General features: G+C 44.9%; 1 protein-coding gene across 1 annotated transcript in view; it reads left to right on the forward strand.

Annotated features, from left to right (window-relative positions):
• aclya (ATP citrate lyase a) overlaps positions 1-14,859 on the forward strand; it is a 62,182-nt gene that overhangs the window by 27,914 nt on the left and 19,409 nt on the right. Inside the window, 9 exon segments of the mRNA XM_055656912.1 lie at positions 35-152; positions 1,194-1,348; positions 3,136-3,229; positions 5,903-5,932; positions 8,865-9,006; positions 9,738-9,906; positions 11,581-11,685; positions 13,893-14,089; positions 14,714-14,795. Coding sequence (XP_055512887.1) covers positions 35-152; positions 1,194-1,348; positions 3,136-3,229; positions 5,903-5,932; positions 8,865-9,006; positions 9,738-9,906; positions 11,581-11,685; positions 13,893-14,089; positions 14,714-14,795 — 1,092 coding nt within the window.

Here is a 14,859-nt window from a genome sequence, read left to right on the forward strand (position 1 = left end):
GCTCCTGTCTGATTATCGTTCCTTTCTTTCCTAGGGCATTGTTCGTGCAATCAACGATTACCAGACCCCTCTGCAGAATCATAACGTCTCGATTTTTGTCAGAAGAGGTGGGCCCAATTACCAAGAAGGACTCCGCGTCATGGGTGAAGTTGGTGAGTAACATTGTCCGCAGATTTATACTTTCTTTTTATCCATGAAATGGTGCAGATGCTCTCAATCACGTATCTTGGGTAAAATGAGATATTAGCAGGCTAAGGCATGGGTGCCTTGCATTAGGATGTCAGCATATTAGTATCTAACCATTCATCATGGATTGATCATAAATCTAGCTGACTTTGCAAGAACGTGGCCTGCCAACTACATTTGGATCTTGGCATTTTGGAATAATTTACCCATCAACTCTAAAGATGGTGAGAAGAACAAACTTATGATAAGGATGTGGTGAAAAAAAGTTAGCAAGCTTGTCTTGGTATCGAGTCACTTCTCCAATCTCCTTGGCACACAGGCTTTAACTGCATGAAATATAGAATAGACAAATACATCCATCAAATTCACCCACGATTTATGTCTGTTTTCATTCAGTCATTATTGTTGTGTGACCATCTTATTTGAGGATGAATGAGAGCAAATTGGCCTTGTCTAACTTGGTGCTCTCTCTTCAAACATGAAATGTTTTCCCATCAAGTATTTTCTTGTCCCTCACAACTTCTCGCCTCTGCGTTCCCAGTCCTTCTTTTCACCCCCGTCAAATTGATCCTAGCCACCTTGAGACAATTGATTGAGACAAGATTCTGCTCGCTGTACTCTGGGACGGATGTGATTAAGCTACAGCAAGGTAAAGCCAGCAAAGTGCGATCAGGGATAGTCTGAGGGTCACCAAAGTGGAAGATGGTAGTTCAGAACGGCTCTCAGATTGTGGTAGGATGATTCAGTTGTCTGATAACAGCTGCGAAGAAACTGTCCCTGAATCTGGAGGTATGTGTGTTTAAAAGGGCGTGGATAGGAAATGTTTAAAGGGATTTGGGCCCAAATGCAGGCAAATGGGGCTGGTTCAGGAGGGTGCCTTGTTTGTCATAGACGAGTTGGGCCAAAGGACCTGTTTCTATAACACCAACTCCAACATTGTTTTTGTTATCTAGTTCCTCATTATATATATATATATACATATATATTTTGGTCACGTCTATTTGCAGGAAAGACAACTGGAATTCCAATCTATGTATTTGGCACTGAAACGCACATGACTGCGATTGTGGGAATGGCACTTGGCCAGCGGAGCATACCTGACCAGCCCCCTATGGCTGCCCACACGGCCAATTTCCTGCTAAACGCCAGTGGCAGTCCCTCGGTAAGTAAACTCAGCTTAAAACCCGGAGATTACTACGATATGGGGAAGTGTTTTGTGCAGGAAGGACCTGCAGATGCTGGTTTAGTTTAGAGACACAGCGTGGAAACAGGCCCTTCGGCCCACCGACCAGCGATTGTATTAACACTATCCTATACTTTAGGGATAATTTAATTTACATTTATACAAAGCCAATTAATTTACAAACCTGTATATCTTTCGAGTTTGGGAGGAAACCAAAGATCTCGGAGAATACCCACACGGTCACGGGGAGAACGTACAAACTCCGTATAGACAGCACCCGGGCTTGAGCCTGGGTCTCTGGTGCTGAAAGCGCTGTAAGGCAGCAACTCTACCGCTGCGTCACCATGCTGTAGTTTACAATGAAGATAGTGTCAAAATACAGGAGCAACTCAGGGAGACAGGTAGTATCTCTGGAGAGAAGGAATGGGTGACGGTTCGGGTTGAGACCCTTCTTCAGAAGGGTTTTGACTGGCTGGCTGGTGGTCATCTTATCAGTTAGTTGTACAAGTTTAGAGTTAGTGTTGAATAATGGCAGAGTACTTTGAATCTGTGCTATCTGCTTGCGTGCTGTAACAGCGGGTAGGGTTGTTTTCCCCCCAAATATGGATGTACGATGAATGGCAACGAGCCGTACCGTGCTGGAGCAGGCCCTTCGGCGTGCCATGGTCTGGGCAAGATGCCTATCTACATTAATCCCATTTTCCTGCCTCTGGACCATAATCCCTATATTCCTGTACTATCCATGTGCCTGTGCCAGTGCTGCGTAAATGCTCAATTATTTTGCTTCTGTGGGAACCTTGATCCAGATAACCACCATCCTCTGTGCAGAAAAACTTGCCCCTCCCATCTAAATACTAAATACTTTCCCTCTTACCCGTAAACCTACGTCCTCTAGTTTTAGACCTCCCCACCCTTGGAAAAAGACTATCTACCCTATCTATGCCCCTCATCATTTTATTACATATCTATGAAGTCGCCCATTAATTAAGCTCCAGTGAGCACAATTCCAGCCTTTACTGTCCTAAGGCACTCCATTCCTGACAACATCCTAGTGAATCTTCTGCGCTCTTTCTACCACTAAACAAAATCCTTACTATCATGTGATAACCAGAACTGCACAGAATATTCCAAGTGTGCCCAATGTCTTATGCTGCATAAGTGAAATGCATTAGGCCATTCAGCCCATCAAGTCTGCTCTGCCATTCAAATCATGGCTGATCTATCTCTCCCTCCTAACTCCATTCTCCTGCCTTCTTCCCATAACCCCTGACATCCATACTAATCAGTCACGTCCCAACTCCCCTTCTCAGTCATGCCCCAACCTCTTCTCAATACCCCTGGCCTGTGAAGGCAAGCAAGGAATCTGCCTCCATCATCCTATCCATCTGTGCTGCTGTTTTCAGATGTCAAAGACTGGAGGACATAGGTTTACAGTGAGAGGGGGCAAGGATTAAAGATGATGTGCATGGCACGGAGGGTGGTGAATGTCTGGAAAGCGCTGCCAGGGGTGCTGGCGGATACAATAGTAGCAGTTAAGTGACGTTTGGATATTTGAGGTCCTGTGCTATACTGTTCTATGTAAAAGGAGACTATGTGGGGTATGTTAGTTTGTGAGAGTGCGCTGATGTTGGCTTGTTGACATTGGACCTGGGAAGTTATGGTTGGGCAGGGTTGTATTGTGTGTGGTCGTTCTCTTGCAGTGTGGCCTTTGCATAACCAAGTCATGCTGCCTCATAAATTAACATCGCTTTTTTGCTTCCTTCCAGACTCCAGCCACGAGCAGAACTGCTTCTTTCTCGGAATCAAAACCCGAGGATGCATGTAGAACATCGATGCCTATGAAGTGTAACGTCCCATGTGGTAATTCATTTAATGTATTCAAAGGTTTGACGTCTGTGGTCTCCACAGTAAAGACGGTTTCTGCTAGAGAGGATGCTCGGCTCCAAATCGTTGCATTTCACAGATAAAATGTAGCTTATTTTTATGAAACAATAGCGTTAACTGACAAAACCCAGCATTTAAAAGCTGTTGTGTGTGCTCAGCCTCAAGGGAAAGATTGCTATCAAGGGTACAAGTGTTTGTTATCTTGTGTCTCTCACTCGAGAGTCTTGTTTAAATAGAAATATTAGATGCTTCCTCGTTTGCATTGTGCTCTATTGGAACAGTGTGGAGAGTTCTGTGACATGAAGAATTAAATTGAGATGGGATTGCAAGCTTAGGGTCACCCTGCACACTGACTAGCGGTCTGCTTCAAAGTAGCCCCTCTCTCTATGTTAGGTTTCTCCAGTGTAGGGGGGACGGGACACATTGTGAGCCCTGCGTGCAATGCACTAGGTTGCAAAAAGTGCATATAACTCTCCTGTACGGACAGTTTGGGTTTCTGGATAGTGGGACAGGATGAGGGGACAGGGCAACTGTTTTCCGAGGTTGCGTGGGAAGGTGCCGTGACGAGGTGCAAAAGGCGAGGGAACTAGAGAATCAAAATGGGAAGGATCCTTTCAAACGGCTGGAAAGTGAGTGGAGAAGATGATACGTATGGCAGAGTCCAGTTGCAAATGGCACAAGGTAGGGAGGGTGGATGATCTACTCGGTTTAAGTTTAGTTTAGTTTACAGTCCTGTACCTTCTTCCCGATGGCAGAGGTGAAATGAGTGTGTGGCCAGGATGGTGCGGGTCTCTGATGATGCTGGCTGCCTCTTTGAGACAGCAACTCCGATAAATCCCTTCGATGGTGGGGAGGTCAGAGCCGGTGACGGGCTGGGCAGTGGTCACAACTTTTTGCAGTCTTTTCCGCTCCTGGACGTTCAAGTTGCCGAACCAGGCCACGATGCAACCAGTCAGTATGCTCTCTACTGTGCCCCTGTAGAAGTTCAAGAGAATTCTCTTTGACTTACCGACTCTCCGTAATCTTCTCAGGAAGTAGAGGCATTGATGTGCTTTATTTATAATTGCATCAGTATTTTTGTGTCTATCTTTGGTTTAAACCAGCATCTGCAGTTCCTTCCTACACTTAAATTTTTACTTTGATGCCTTCAAGGAAGAAGTGAAGTGTCCTTTTGACCAGCTTGCTGTGGGATGCAGATGCAGTGAGATTAAACGTCCATGGTGAAGATGAGCCAGTTGGGACCAGGAAACTGAGGAGGATGTTAGAGATGCAAGTGGGAAGGGACAGAACAGGACAGGGTAGATTAGTATCACGGTCAGAAGTGAGCTTTGCTGGATGAGAGCAGGCTGAAGCTGTGGCGAGTCCTGTTTGTAGACCTCGGGGAGGAGATAAAGTGGGCCGTGTAAAGTTGAATAAAATAACACTAGAGGCCAGTGAGGGAAGACTTGAGGAAATGTTGGAGACAATGGTCTGATGTGCAGTGCCATTACTGAGAGCTTGTGTTCAAATTCTGAGGCTGAGGTCAAAACCACAACAATAGTGCCCTTGTCTTCAGGCCTGGCTTCCAGAGTATTTCCAAAACTTTCTTGTTATTTCAGATTTCCAGCATCTAAATTTGCTGCTTCAGTACTCCTCTGTGCCTGCTCTAATTAAGGCCCAAGGGGATTTCAAGCAGCTTTCATTTTGTTTAAATTTGAAGTACTTTTGTGCAGTGTCTCTGGTTACTAAATGGACTATTCCAGCCTGTCTTAGAAAACAATGAGCAGAGCCTCTGTACATGTAAATACAGGAAATGGCACTCTGGTCTGTTTGACATTCATCACTCATAACCCAAATTAATTATTTCTTTATTAGCTGTTCATTTAAGATAAATGAAGATTCAAGAAGCAATGTTGCTACATTTCCATTTCTTAATTTGAGAAACTTTTGAACCCATTTCTCCCTGGAGTCGACTCGCTATTGAATTAAACGATGGCTGAGGTGCATATTTCCTTTGATTTAGTGTTCACTTTAAACCCCTTGCCTGACGAAAATAGATCTGTATTGGTTCAACGATGTTCAGTTCCCTCTAATTTCAATCCATTTGTGGGGGTTGGCGAGTTGCCTGGTGACGATGCAGGTTCGACCTAAAAATAAATAATCCAACCGCACCTTAAACACCACAGCTTCAATGTTCAGGTGAGGCCAATCATTTCTGGAATATGAAAGATTGCCATTTCAAAGGAAAGATCTCCAAATGTAATCTGTGTAAAGGTGAATGGATTTATTTTTCAAAGTCTGGATGGTCAGGACTAGTTAGCTGCACCTCCTTTAAAGGGCCTATCCGGCACCCGTCATAGCCGCAGCAGGTGGACGGAAACTTACAACATGTTAAAAATCCAGCGGCGACCAGAAAAAGGTACGACTCTTTGGGCGACTACTCACCACCATACAGGCGTCACGTGTCGCGTAAGTGGGACAGGCCCCTTAGTGTACATTCTTTGTTCCATTCCCTTAATGTAACTGGGCCAGCTGTGCTGCCCTGGGGGAAGCGGGAATCAATAAGGCCAATTGTCAGAAGGGAGAGGTTATAACATTTTATATTAAGTAGTGATTATGTTACAAGTCCAACTGTATATGATGTATTTCTTGGTCATCTCTCTTTGACAGAAGGAAAGACAAAGCAAGAAAAGAAAAGAGGTAGGAGGGTTATAGCAGATGTCTGTACGTTCATCAAGGTCGTTTGGTTGCTATTTGCCATCTTGCTTCCCAGCAGAGAGCTTCAGTGGTTCTGCTTCATTTGATCTCATTCTACAAAAAAATAACCTGGTGGGGAAGTCCCAGGGAAAGCCATGAAGACTTTATTTATCCAAGGAAACTGGGAATCAAAGGACTCAAACACTTCCACCCCATTTTTTTTTTTTAGTCTATTGAACCAATTAGAGAATGCGGCAGATCCTTAGTTTCTGGGATTGCACTGTAATGAAGCATTAACTCATTGTAGCTAACTGTCAGCATGGTGGTATCAGCAGAGTTCTGCATGAGATGCCTCCAGCCTTGCTCACACTTTCAGTCTGGGCTTTGCTGGTGTTGCATTCACCAGATGTTAGCTGGGATCCAAAGTAAAGTTGAAACAGCTTGTGTGTAAGTTTGGCCATTCTGCACCTATAGCTGGCTAAGTCTTGACTGCCTTTTATATCCACATTTCCACATTAACCTCGGCCCCAACCACAACTGCAAGTTTTCAAACAGCCTTGCTGAAAATGCCTGGTCTTCTAAATGAAATTAGCTTTCTCAGCACTGTATACAGGCACTGTCCTACTTGACTACCTCTTGTGTCACTGAAACGGCTGTGTTGCAATTCTTCAGTTATAAACGATTTGTATCCATTTTGTGAGACCTAATTTAACCAGTAGTCTTTCTGCCCGTTCAGATCTTCCCATGGGTAGAAGGAACAGATCACATGATTGTAAAAGGGTTGGATGATAAAATACTTCTGTGCTTTCCCCTGCTGGTCTTTGCTTTCCTGAGATGGGCAGAGTCATCATCTCTGTAGAGATTCTCACACATCTGTCTGCTCCTGGGTGTTCAAGCATTATCCCTCTGCTGCTCCTCATTTCTTCAACTCTCCTCCTCAGGAACATTGGTAAATGGCAGGCAGTCAGGAAAGGGCGAGAGCCAAGTAAATGGAAGCTATGAGGAACGCACAAGCTCACTTGGCACCTGTAGTAAAGGGCAGAATGTTTTGGAAGTTTGCCCACTATCAGTCTGAAAGATACGTGAGCTCAGTTAGAGGACAGAACAGTTGTCTCCCTTTCTCTGTTTTCCATTTTATTCACTGTTAATTAGACCATCTTTGTGTTTTTTTTTCATGGAGGTAGAGACATAGGCTGATAGAAGGCCATAACTGAAGGCACAAGCTCTCCGGCACTCTATCTCTCTGAGGATCCATTGGTTTTTATCTGAGAATTTCTCTGTAATATCTCTGTCATTCTAATATCTATCAAGAATCACCATATATGCCTTCCACAGTAGTTTGGGAAATTCTATTTCCAGAAGGCCTCTGCCAAGCTCTTGCACATAATGGCTTTCTTCTCCTTTCAAGAGTCATTGGCCAGGCTTTTAGTTTGCGGTCATCTGATGGATTGAGACTAGCCTGTACCACAGCAGTATGTCGGTATTTTCGCAGTGCTTGAAGCTGCTGCCAAGATTGCCGGCACTGATTGGGACCTTGTGTAAACAAGTGAGGGTGAGACCAGGCCAGTCAGTCTTTCCTGAATCTAATGCCAATGTTAAACTACCTACAAAAGCCGACAAGTTGTTTACCTTGTTTGATAACTGGGATGATGTACGTCTCGCTGCCACTTAAGATTTGATTAGTATCGGTGTCAGGGGTTATGGGACGAAGGCAAGAGAATGAAGTTGAGAGAGAAAGATAGATTGGATGGTGGAGTAAAAGTGATGGGCTGAATGGCCTAAATCTGCTCCTAGAACTTATGAATACCCAGCAACATGCAGCAAAATAATTTCTACTCACCTTTACAAGTTTCTAAAATGGCAGAACATCCCTTTTACCTTGTGGTTCCATGTCCTGGTTCTGTATGGCACAGGATGAGTGCGTTTTTTTTCTCTCTGGAATGCTGAGGTGGCGAATATCACTCAGTCATTCCACATTAGTTTGAGTAGCATGAAGAGGTAGATGATAGTGGAAGCCTGAATGTGCTTTTTAGCAATAGCTATTCTTCTGCAGTGGTGTCCAACCCGTAGTCTGTTGATCACTTTCATATTGAGGCCGAGTAATCCAGTGCTGAACACCCAAAGAATTTCTGTCTGTTTCCATTCATCTGTATCTCTGGTGTCCTGTCTAGAAACTGATTAGGAAAGAGCTGAGTCTAAACCTTGTTCATGGGTGGATCAATTACACTTTGCAAGAGCTATAAATCTAAGTGAATCACAACAAAGGATTGGACACCCTTGTCCCTTGTTAACGAGTGAAGTTGGGCCAATGTGGTGTGTTGTTCAAAAATGTTTGCCCCTTGTCTCTTCTCTTGCTCTTCCTTCTCCTCTACCCTCCACTCTGACGGTTCAAACCAACCTAGCCAGCAGCCCCACCTGATTAGAAATTTCATTGTGAAGATTACTGTTCTCTCAATTCTGCTTGAGTACCCTTGATGCCAGTCAGCATATATCTGTGCTGAATGAAATGTTCAGGCACATCATTTAAAACTGGCAAAACATTCATGCCGTTTTTATTTCCAAATAATATTTCCTTTGACACTAAATTGTGAGATTATGCCTTGTTTCTTTTGAAAATTCCCTGAAAAATTGATCGGTATCCTACAATTACTTGTAGCAGCTAATCAGTCATATAAGGCTTGGGGACAAATGGCTATTGTTTGATTTTGAAAATCCTGAGGTGGTCAGTTGTTGCTATTTACGCTCTTATGATATTCAGCTCTCTCATCTGATTCCTATTAGTGACGTGTTGAAAGCTCCTCCTGTGTGCTCTACATGCTGGTTACTTTTCCTGCTTTTCTTGTTGTGGGTTTGCACCTTGCCTTTTTGTTCGGTTTCCCTCTCATACATTTGGTTGTGATGCTCAGAAGTCATTTACCATCCTATTGGCTTGCAGGTAAAGCCACCACTCTGTTCAGTCGCCACACCAAGTCCATTATTTGGGGAATGCAGACCAGAGCTGTGCAAGGAATGCTGGACTTCGACTATGTCTGTTCACGGGATGAACCATCCATTTCCGCCATGGTTTACCCATTCACGTAAGTGCTGTTTCAACCCCTGTCTGTAGCCTTCAATCTGGTGCATTCTGGACATTGACGTTATCCAAGGGCAGTACAGTGGTGGAGCTGTTCAAGCTTCTGCCTCACAGCGCCAGAGACCTGGATTTGATCCTGACCTTCGGTGCTATCTATGTGGAGTCTGCACGGGTTCTGTGGTTTCCACCCACATTCCAAAGATGTGTGGGTTGATAGGTCAATTGACTGCTGTAAATTGCCTCAAATGTGGATGTGAAAGTGAGTAACGTAGAACTATATGAGCGGGTGATCGATGTTGGTGTGGACTCTGGGCCGAAAGGCCTGCTTTCGATACAGCATGGAAACCAAACCGAAAGGCATCAATTGAAAGTCTTGGCTCCTCAATGTGCCCAGGAGTCACCAATTGATTAGAAATTGCTTCATCATCAATGCTTCCCCTGCTAAATGACTGATTCCCTGGCTAAATGACTGTTCTGCCACCATGATCTCCTGGCAGAGGTCAGCTGCTGGCTGAGCAGGAATCCAAATCTGGATTCTATTCCTATACTTGCACACCATGACTTGTGATCTGAAGGATCCTACCAGCTTGGGGGTAAAATTGGGATCTTACTTCAGGTCACAATCTCAAACAAAACTGTGCCTGTACTTCTAAATCATAGTGTTAACTGAGATATATTTAGCATTTGAAGTTGGAGTCTTGTGTTCACTGCTCCCTGCCTCGCCTCTCTCCACAGGGGTGACCACAAGCAGAAGTTCTATTGGGGTCACAAGGAAATCCTCATCCCTGTGTACAAGAACATGGCGGATGCCCTGAAGAAGCACCCAGAAGTGGATGTTCTCATTAACTTTGCCTCCTTGCGTTCAGCATATGACAGCACCGTGGAAACCATGAGCTTCCCCCAGGTTGGTTTTCCTATCATTCACTTTCGAGTGCTCTAACTAAAATGTGAACACAAAAGCTGCTCTAGATTTTTTAGCATTCCCATTTGTTCTTTTATAATTAAGGTGCACTTGACCTCCACAAATTCTTTAAATCTTTCCACTGAGAACAAGACCCTAATGACACTTGCAAACCTTCACTCCACCTGCATCATCTGAGTAGAGCAGGTTTTTTTCCCTTTCATTGCTATTGCCCAACAGTTTTTGTACATACCTCTGTGGGAGGATGTTTTATGTTTTAATGTTAAACTTCTTGAATGCTATGTTGTATTTTTATTAGTGTGCTGCAAGGACATCGGAATTTCCCCTGAATAAGGGGATTAATAAAGTAATAATCTAATCTAAGAGTTGGTATTGCAGACACAATCTTGTAAATAACTTGCGTTTGGTTTTATTCATTTTTTTGAGAATCTTTTCTCAGTAGGATCTTGTATGCTGAACTAGACAGTGAGATCAAGAGTCAAGAGTCAATTTAATTGTCATTTGGACCCCTTGAGGTCCAAACGAAATGCCGTTTCTGCAGCCATACATTACAACAACTAGACCCCAGACACAACATGATTTACATTTTACATAAACATCCATCACATCGCTGTGATGGGCCAAAAAAAACTTATCTCTCCACTGCACTCTTTTGACAGAGTCAAAGTCAAAGCCCCCGGCTGGCGATGGCGATTGTCCCGCGGCCATTAAAGCCACGCCGGGTGGTGCAAGGTCGCACACCGGGGCTTGGTGTTGGAGCTCCCGGCGGGCACTCGCAGAGTCCCCAGGCCATTCCAAGCCTCGCGGGGCAGTGATGTTAGGCCCCACTCCAGGAGCTCTTCGACCCCGCAACTCGGGCGGGAGAAGTCGCCGTTGCAGGAGCCCCGAAAAGCGGTCTCCCTCCAGGGATCGCGGGCTCCCGGTGCCGCCGTCCGCAGATCCGCAGTTGCAGCCTCCGAATCAGCAGCAGCAGCAGCGCTCCACCACCACTCCACCCGCTCCGGACTTGGCCAGCTCCGCGACGGTGAGGTGAGGTGAGTGGGCACCAGAGTCCCCGGCTTCTTCTGTTGGAGGCCGCTCCTCATTGCAGCCCCAACGACAATGAAGACCCGACAAGAAAAGGTCGGGTCTCCAGTGCAGGGAGAGATTTAAAAGTTACCCCCTTCCTCCCACCCCGAGATGAATTTCAATTCAACATTTTTCATTTTTGCTGAATCCATTGTTAATTATCTAGTAAAAGGCAGAATGTATTTGGGGCTGCCAGTTGTTGGGTTTCTCTCCTCTCCCCAGTTTGCTGCCAACATAGTTCTGCACACATCGAAGAGCTCGGATAGTGAGTGGGGACCAGAGGTTCAGGATGGTGTTGTAGCTGAGGACTATAGGAGGTGGTGGAACGCTCACTCCGTACCACGTCTTCAAGTCACCATTGATTGGCGTCATTAGGAACGATGGCTCGAGGGGCCGAATGGCCTACTCTTGTGTCTATTGTCTCTGGCTCCTTGACATTTTTCGGGTTAAAGTCGGGTTAAGACCATTCCAAATGGAAACCATTGTAGTTTAGAACGCCACCATTGCTCCACCCAACACCTCCCCAGGAGCTTGAGGTTGTAGTTGTGATGGTATACTGACACGTACGTGCTCTTCTGTGTGCTGTAGATCCGGACAATTGCCATCATCGCCGAGGGTATCCCTGAAGCATTGACAAGGCGATTAATCAAGATGGCAGATGAGGGAGGTGTCACCATCATTGGACCAGCTACGGTAATAAATTAGCAATTCTTCTGGGGTATCTGGGTCTTCGTGGAGATGATGATATTATTGGGATCAAGGGTTCTTTTAAACAGAAAAAATTTGGAAAAATATCATAAATGGTGAGAGATTAGAACTCAGAAGTGTGGATGGTTTTGTGTATCCAAGATTTGCCAACGGCTAATATACAGGTGCAGCAAAATATTTGGAAAAGCTTGCAATGTTATTGTTTATCCCGAGGGCAACTGAGTACAAAAGCTGGTGAGATTATGCTTCACTTATTACATCTGGATTACTGCGTGTCGTACAGGGCTCCTTATTTAAAGACGGATGTTACTACATTTGAAGTAGATTAACATCTTGAATAGGCAGGTTATCGATTGAGGGCAAAATGGAAGGACTAAACGTGTATCTGCTGGAGTTTCGAGTGAAAGGTACTTGAATTAAACAAGTAAGATACAGAGGAAGCATAAAAAATAGCTGATGCTGGAATCTTGAGTGTGAAGAAGGGTCCCAACCCAAACCGTCAATCATAGAAACATAGAAAATAGGTGCAGGAGTAGGCCCTTCGAGCCTGCACCGACCGCCATTCAATATGATCATGGCTGATCATCCAACTCAGTATCCTGTACCTGCCTTCTCTCCATAACCCCTGATCCCTTTAGCCACAAGGGTCACATCTAACTCCCTCTTAAATATAGCCAATGAACTGGCCTCAACTACCTTCTGTGGCAGAGAATTCCAGAGATTCACCAATCTCTGTGTGAAAAATGTTTTCCTCATCTTGGTCCTAAAAGATTTCCCCCTTATCCTTAAACTGTGACCCCCTCGTTCTGAACTTCCCCAACATCGGGAACAATATTCCTGCATCTAGCCTGTCCAACCCCTTAAGAATTTTGTAAGTTTCTATAAGATACCCCCCCCTCAATCTTCTAAATTCTAGCGAATCCCATTCCCTCAACAGATGCTACCTGACCCGCTGAGTTCCTCCAGCAATGTTTTCACTCAAGGTCTGGCAGAGCCTTTGCAGGGTGGATGTGTAAAGGATGGTTCTTTTTGTGGCACAATTTAAAACTAAAGGTTACTGTTCAAACTGTCTGTGGAATTCTCTGCCTCAGAGGGCAGTGGAGGCAGGTTCTCTGGATGCTTTCAAGAGAGAGCTAGATAGGGCTCTTAAAAATAGTAGAGTCAGGGGATATGGGGAGAAGGCAGGAACGGGGTACTGATTGGGGATGATCAGCCATGATCACATTGAATGACGGTGCTGGCTCGAAGGGCCAAATGGCCAACTCGTGCACCTATTGTCTATGGTCTATTGTCAAATGTAGAGTTCAGATTTGAGCTAGATTAGGATACATTATTTCTGAGGATCATATGTCAACTTTAATCCTGTCTCCCAGCATTTCAGCTGGTTTCTTATTCACATCCTTGTTCCATGACTTCAATCACCACCTAGTGTTTTACATCGAGTTAGATTTTCAGCAATGTGTTCAGTTGTCTTTCCTTTGACACATCACTGGAGAATGATGCTCTCTTGGGTGTTTAATGTGTCCATGTAATGCTGCTAATCTCATGCCTTTACAAGCCAGCAGATTCCAGATGAGGCAGGAATCCAAGATACTCAGTGTCTCGAGATAAAGAGGAAATGGGCAAATCTACTGAAATGATGGTTGAATAGCTTGCCAGCATCTCTCTGTCTAAGCATGCTTTTGGAAGCGAGGTGCTGGAGAACGCCCGTGGGCCCACACAAGACGATCCAGTCCCTTTGTGACAGGAGAGAAACAAAATGGAAACGTACCATGTTCATGTAACAGACCCAAACATTGGGACCTCATTGAAACATACAGAAAAGTGAAAGGCTTGGATAGAATAGATGTGGAGAGGATGTTCCCATTAGTGGGAGAGTCTAGGACTAGACTCAGAATTAAAGGACATTCTTTTAGGAAGGAGAAATGTCTTTAGTCAGAGGGTGGTGAATCTGTGGAATTATTTGCCACACAAGGCTGTGGAGTCCAAGTCAGTGGATATTTTTAAGGTAGAGATAGATAGATTTTTGATTAATACAGGTGTCGAAGGTGATGGGGAGAAGGCAGGAGAATGGGAGGGAGAGATAGATCAGCCATGAATGAATGGCAGAGTAGACTTGATGGGTCGAATGGCCTAATTCTATTCCTATGACTAACATGCCTCTCACAGCTAATTTCATGTTGGCATTTCAGGTGGGTGGCATTAAGCCAGGCTGCTATAAGATTGGCAACACCGGGGGAATGCTGGATAATATCCTGGCCTCCAAGCTGTACCGTCCCGGCAGTGTGGCATATGTGTCTCGCTCGGGTGGAATGTCAAATGAGCTGAACAACATCATCACCAGAACCACCGACGGTGTCTATGAAGGAGTTGCCATTGGCGGTGATCGGTAAGGACCTGTGGGAGTTTCTCTTGTGACCCTTCACGAAGGCCTGCTACTAACTAATCCCAGCTGAAGAACTGATTTAGTTCCAGCTTGTTTACTGCTTACTAAATGCCCTTGGGTGGCAACACGACTCTGCTGTTATTCGGTTCATGTAATGAAAGCAGCGATTAGTGTGAAGCAAACTTTTGTCACCTGGTGGTGCTGTAGAACAGTGTGCTGCAACACTGGAGAACCCGTGGAATGAAAGTTTCTGCACGGAAACGCTCCCTTCGGCCCACTGTGTCCATACGGTCATTTATTTTAAACCCATTTACCAGCACTTGGTCTGTAGCCTTCCCTGTGTAAGAAGGAACTGCAGATGCTGGTTTAAACCAAAGATAGACACAAAAAGCTGGAGTAACTCAGCGGGACAGGCAGCATCTCTGGGGAGACACAGGGCGTCGAGAGAAGGAATTGGTGACGTATGGGGTCGAGACCCTTCTTCAGTCTGAAGATGCTGCCTGTCCCCCTGAGTTACTCCAGCCTTTTGTGTCCATCCCCTTATGAACCTGATTACTGATGAACAGTATTTTCTCAAATTAGTTTTGATCTGGTTATTAATGGATGTTGTTTGTCTCGCCTCAACAGGTACCCAGGATCCACATTCATGGACCACGTCTTGCGTTACCAAGACACACCTGGAGTCAAAATGATTGTTGTTCTTGGTGAGGTAAGTTTACCCAGGAGAATGCAGTGTGGTATTCGGGTGGGTAGTGGGGGGAAAGCCATGATCA

This window comes from Leucoraja erinacea, chromosome 27 (assembly GCF_028641065.1).
Source record: "Leucoraja erinacea ecotype New England chromosome 27, Leri_hhj_1, whole genome shotgun sequence".
NCBI classification, from domain to species: domain Eukaryota; kingdom Metazoa; phylum Chordata; class Chondrichthyes; order Rajiformes; family Rajidae; genus Leucoraja; species Leucoraja erinaceus.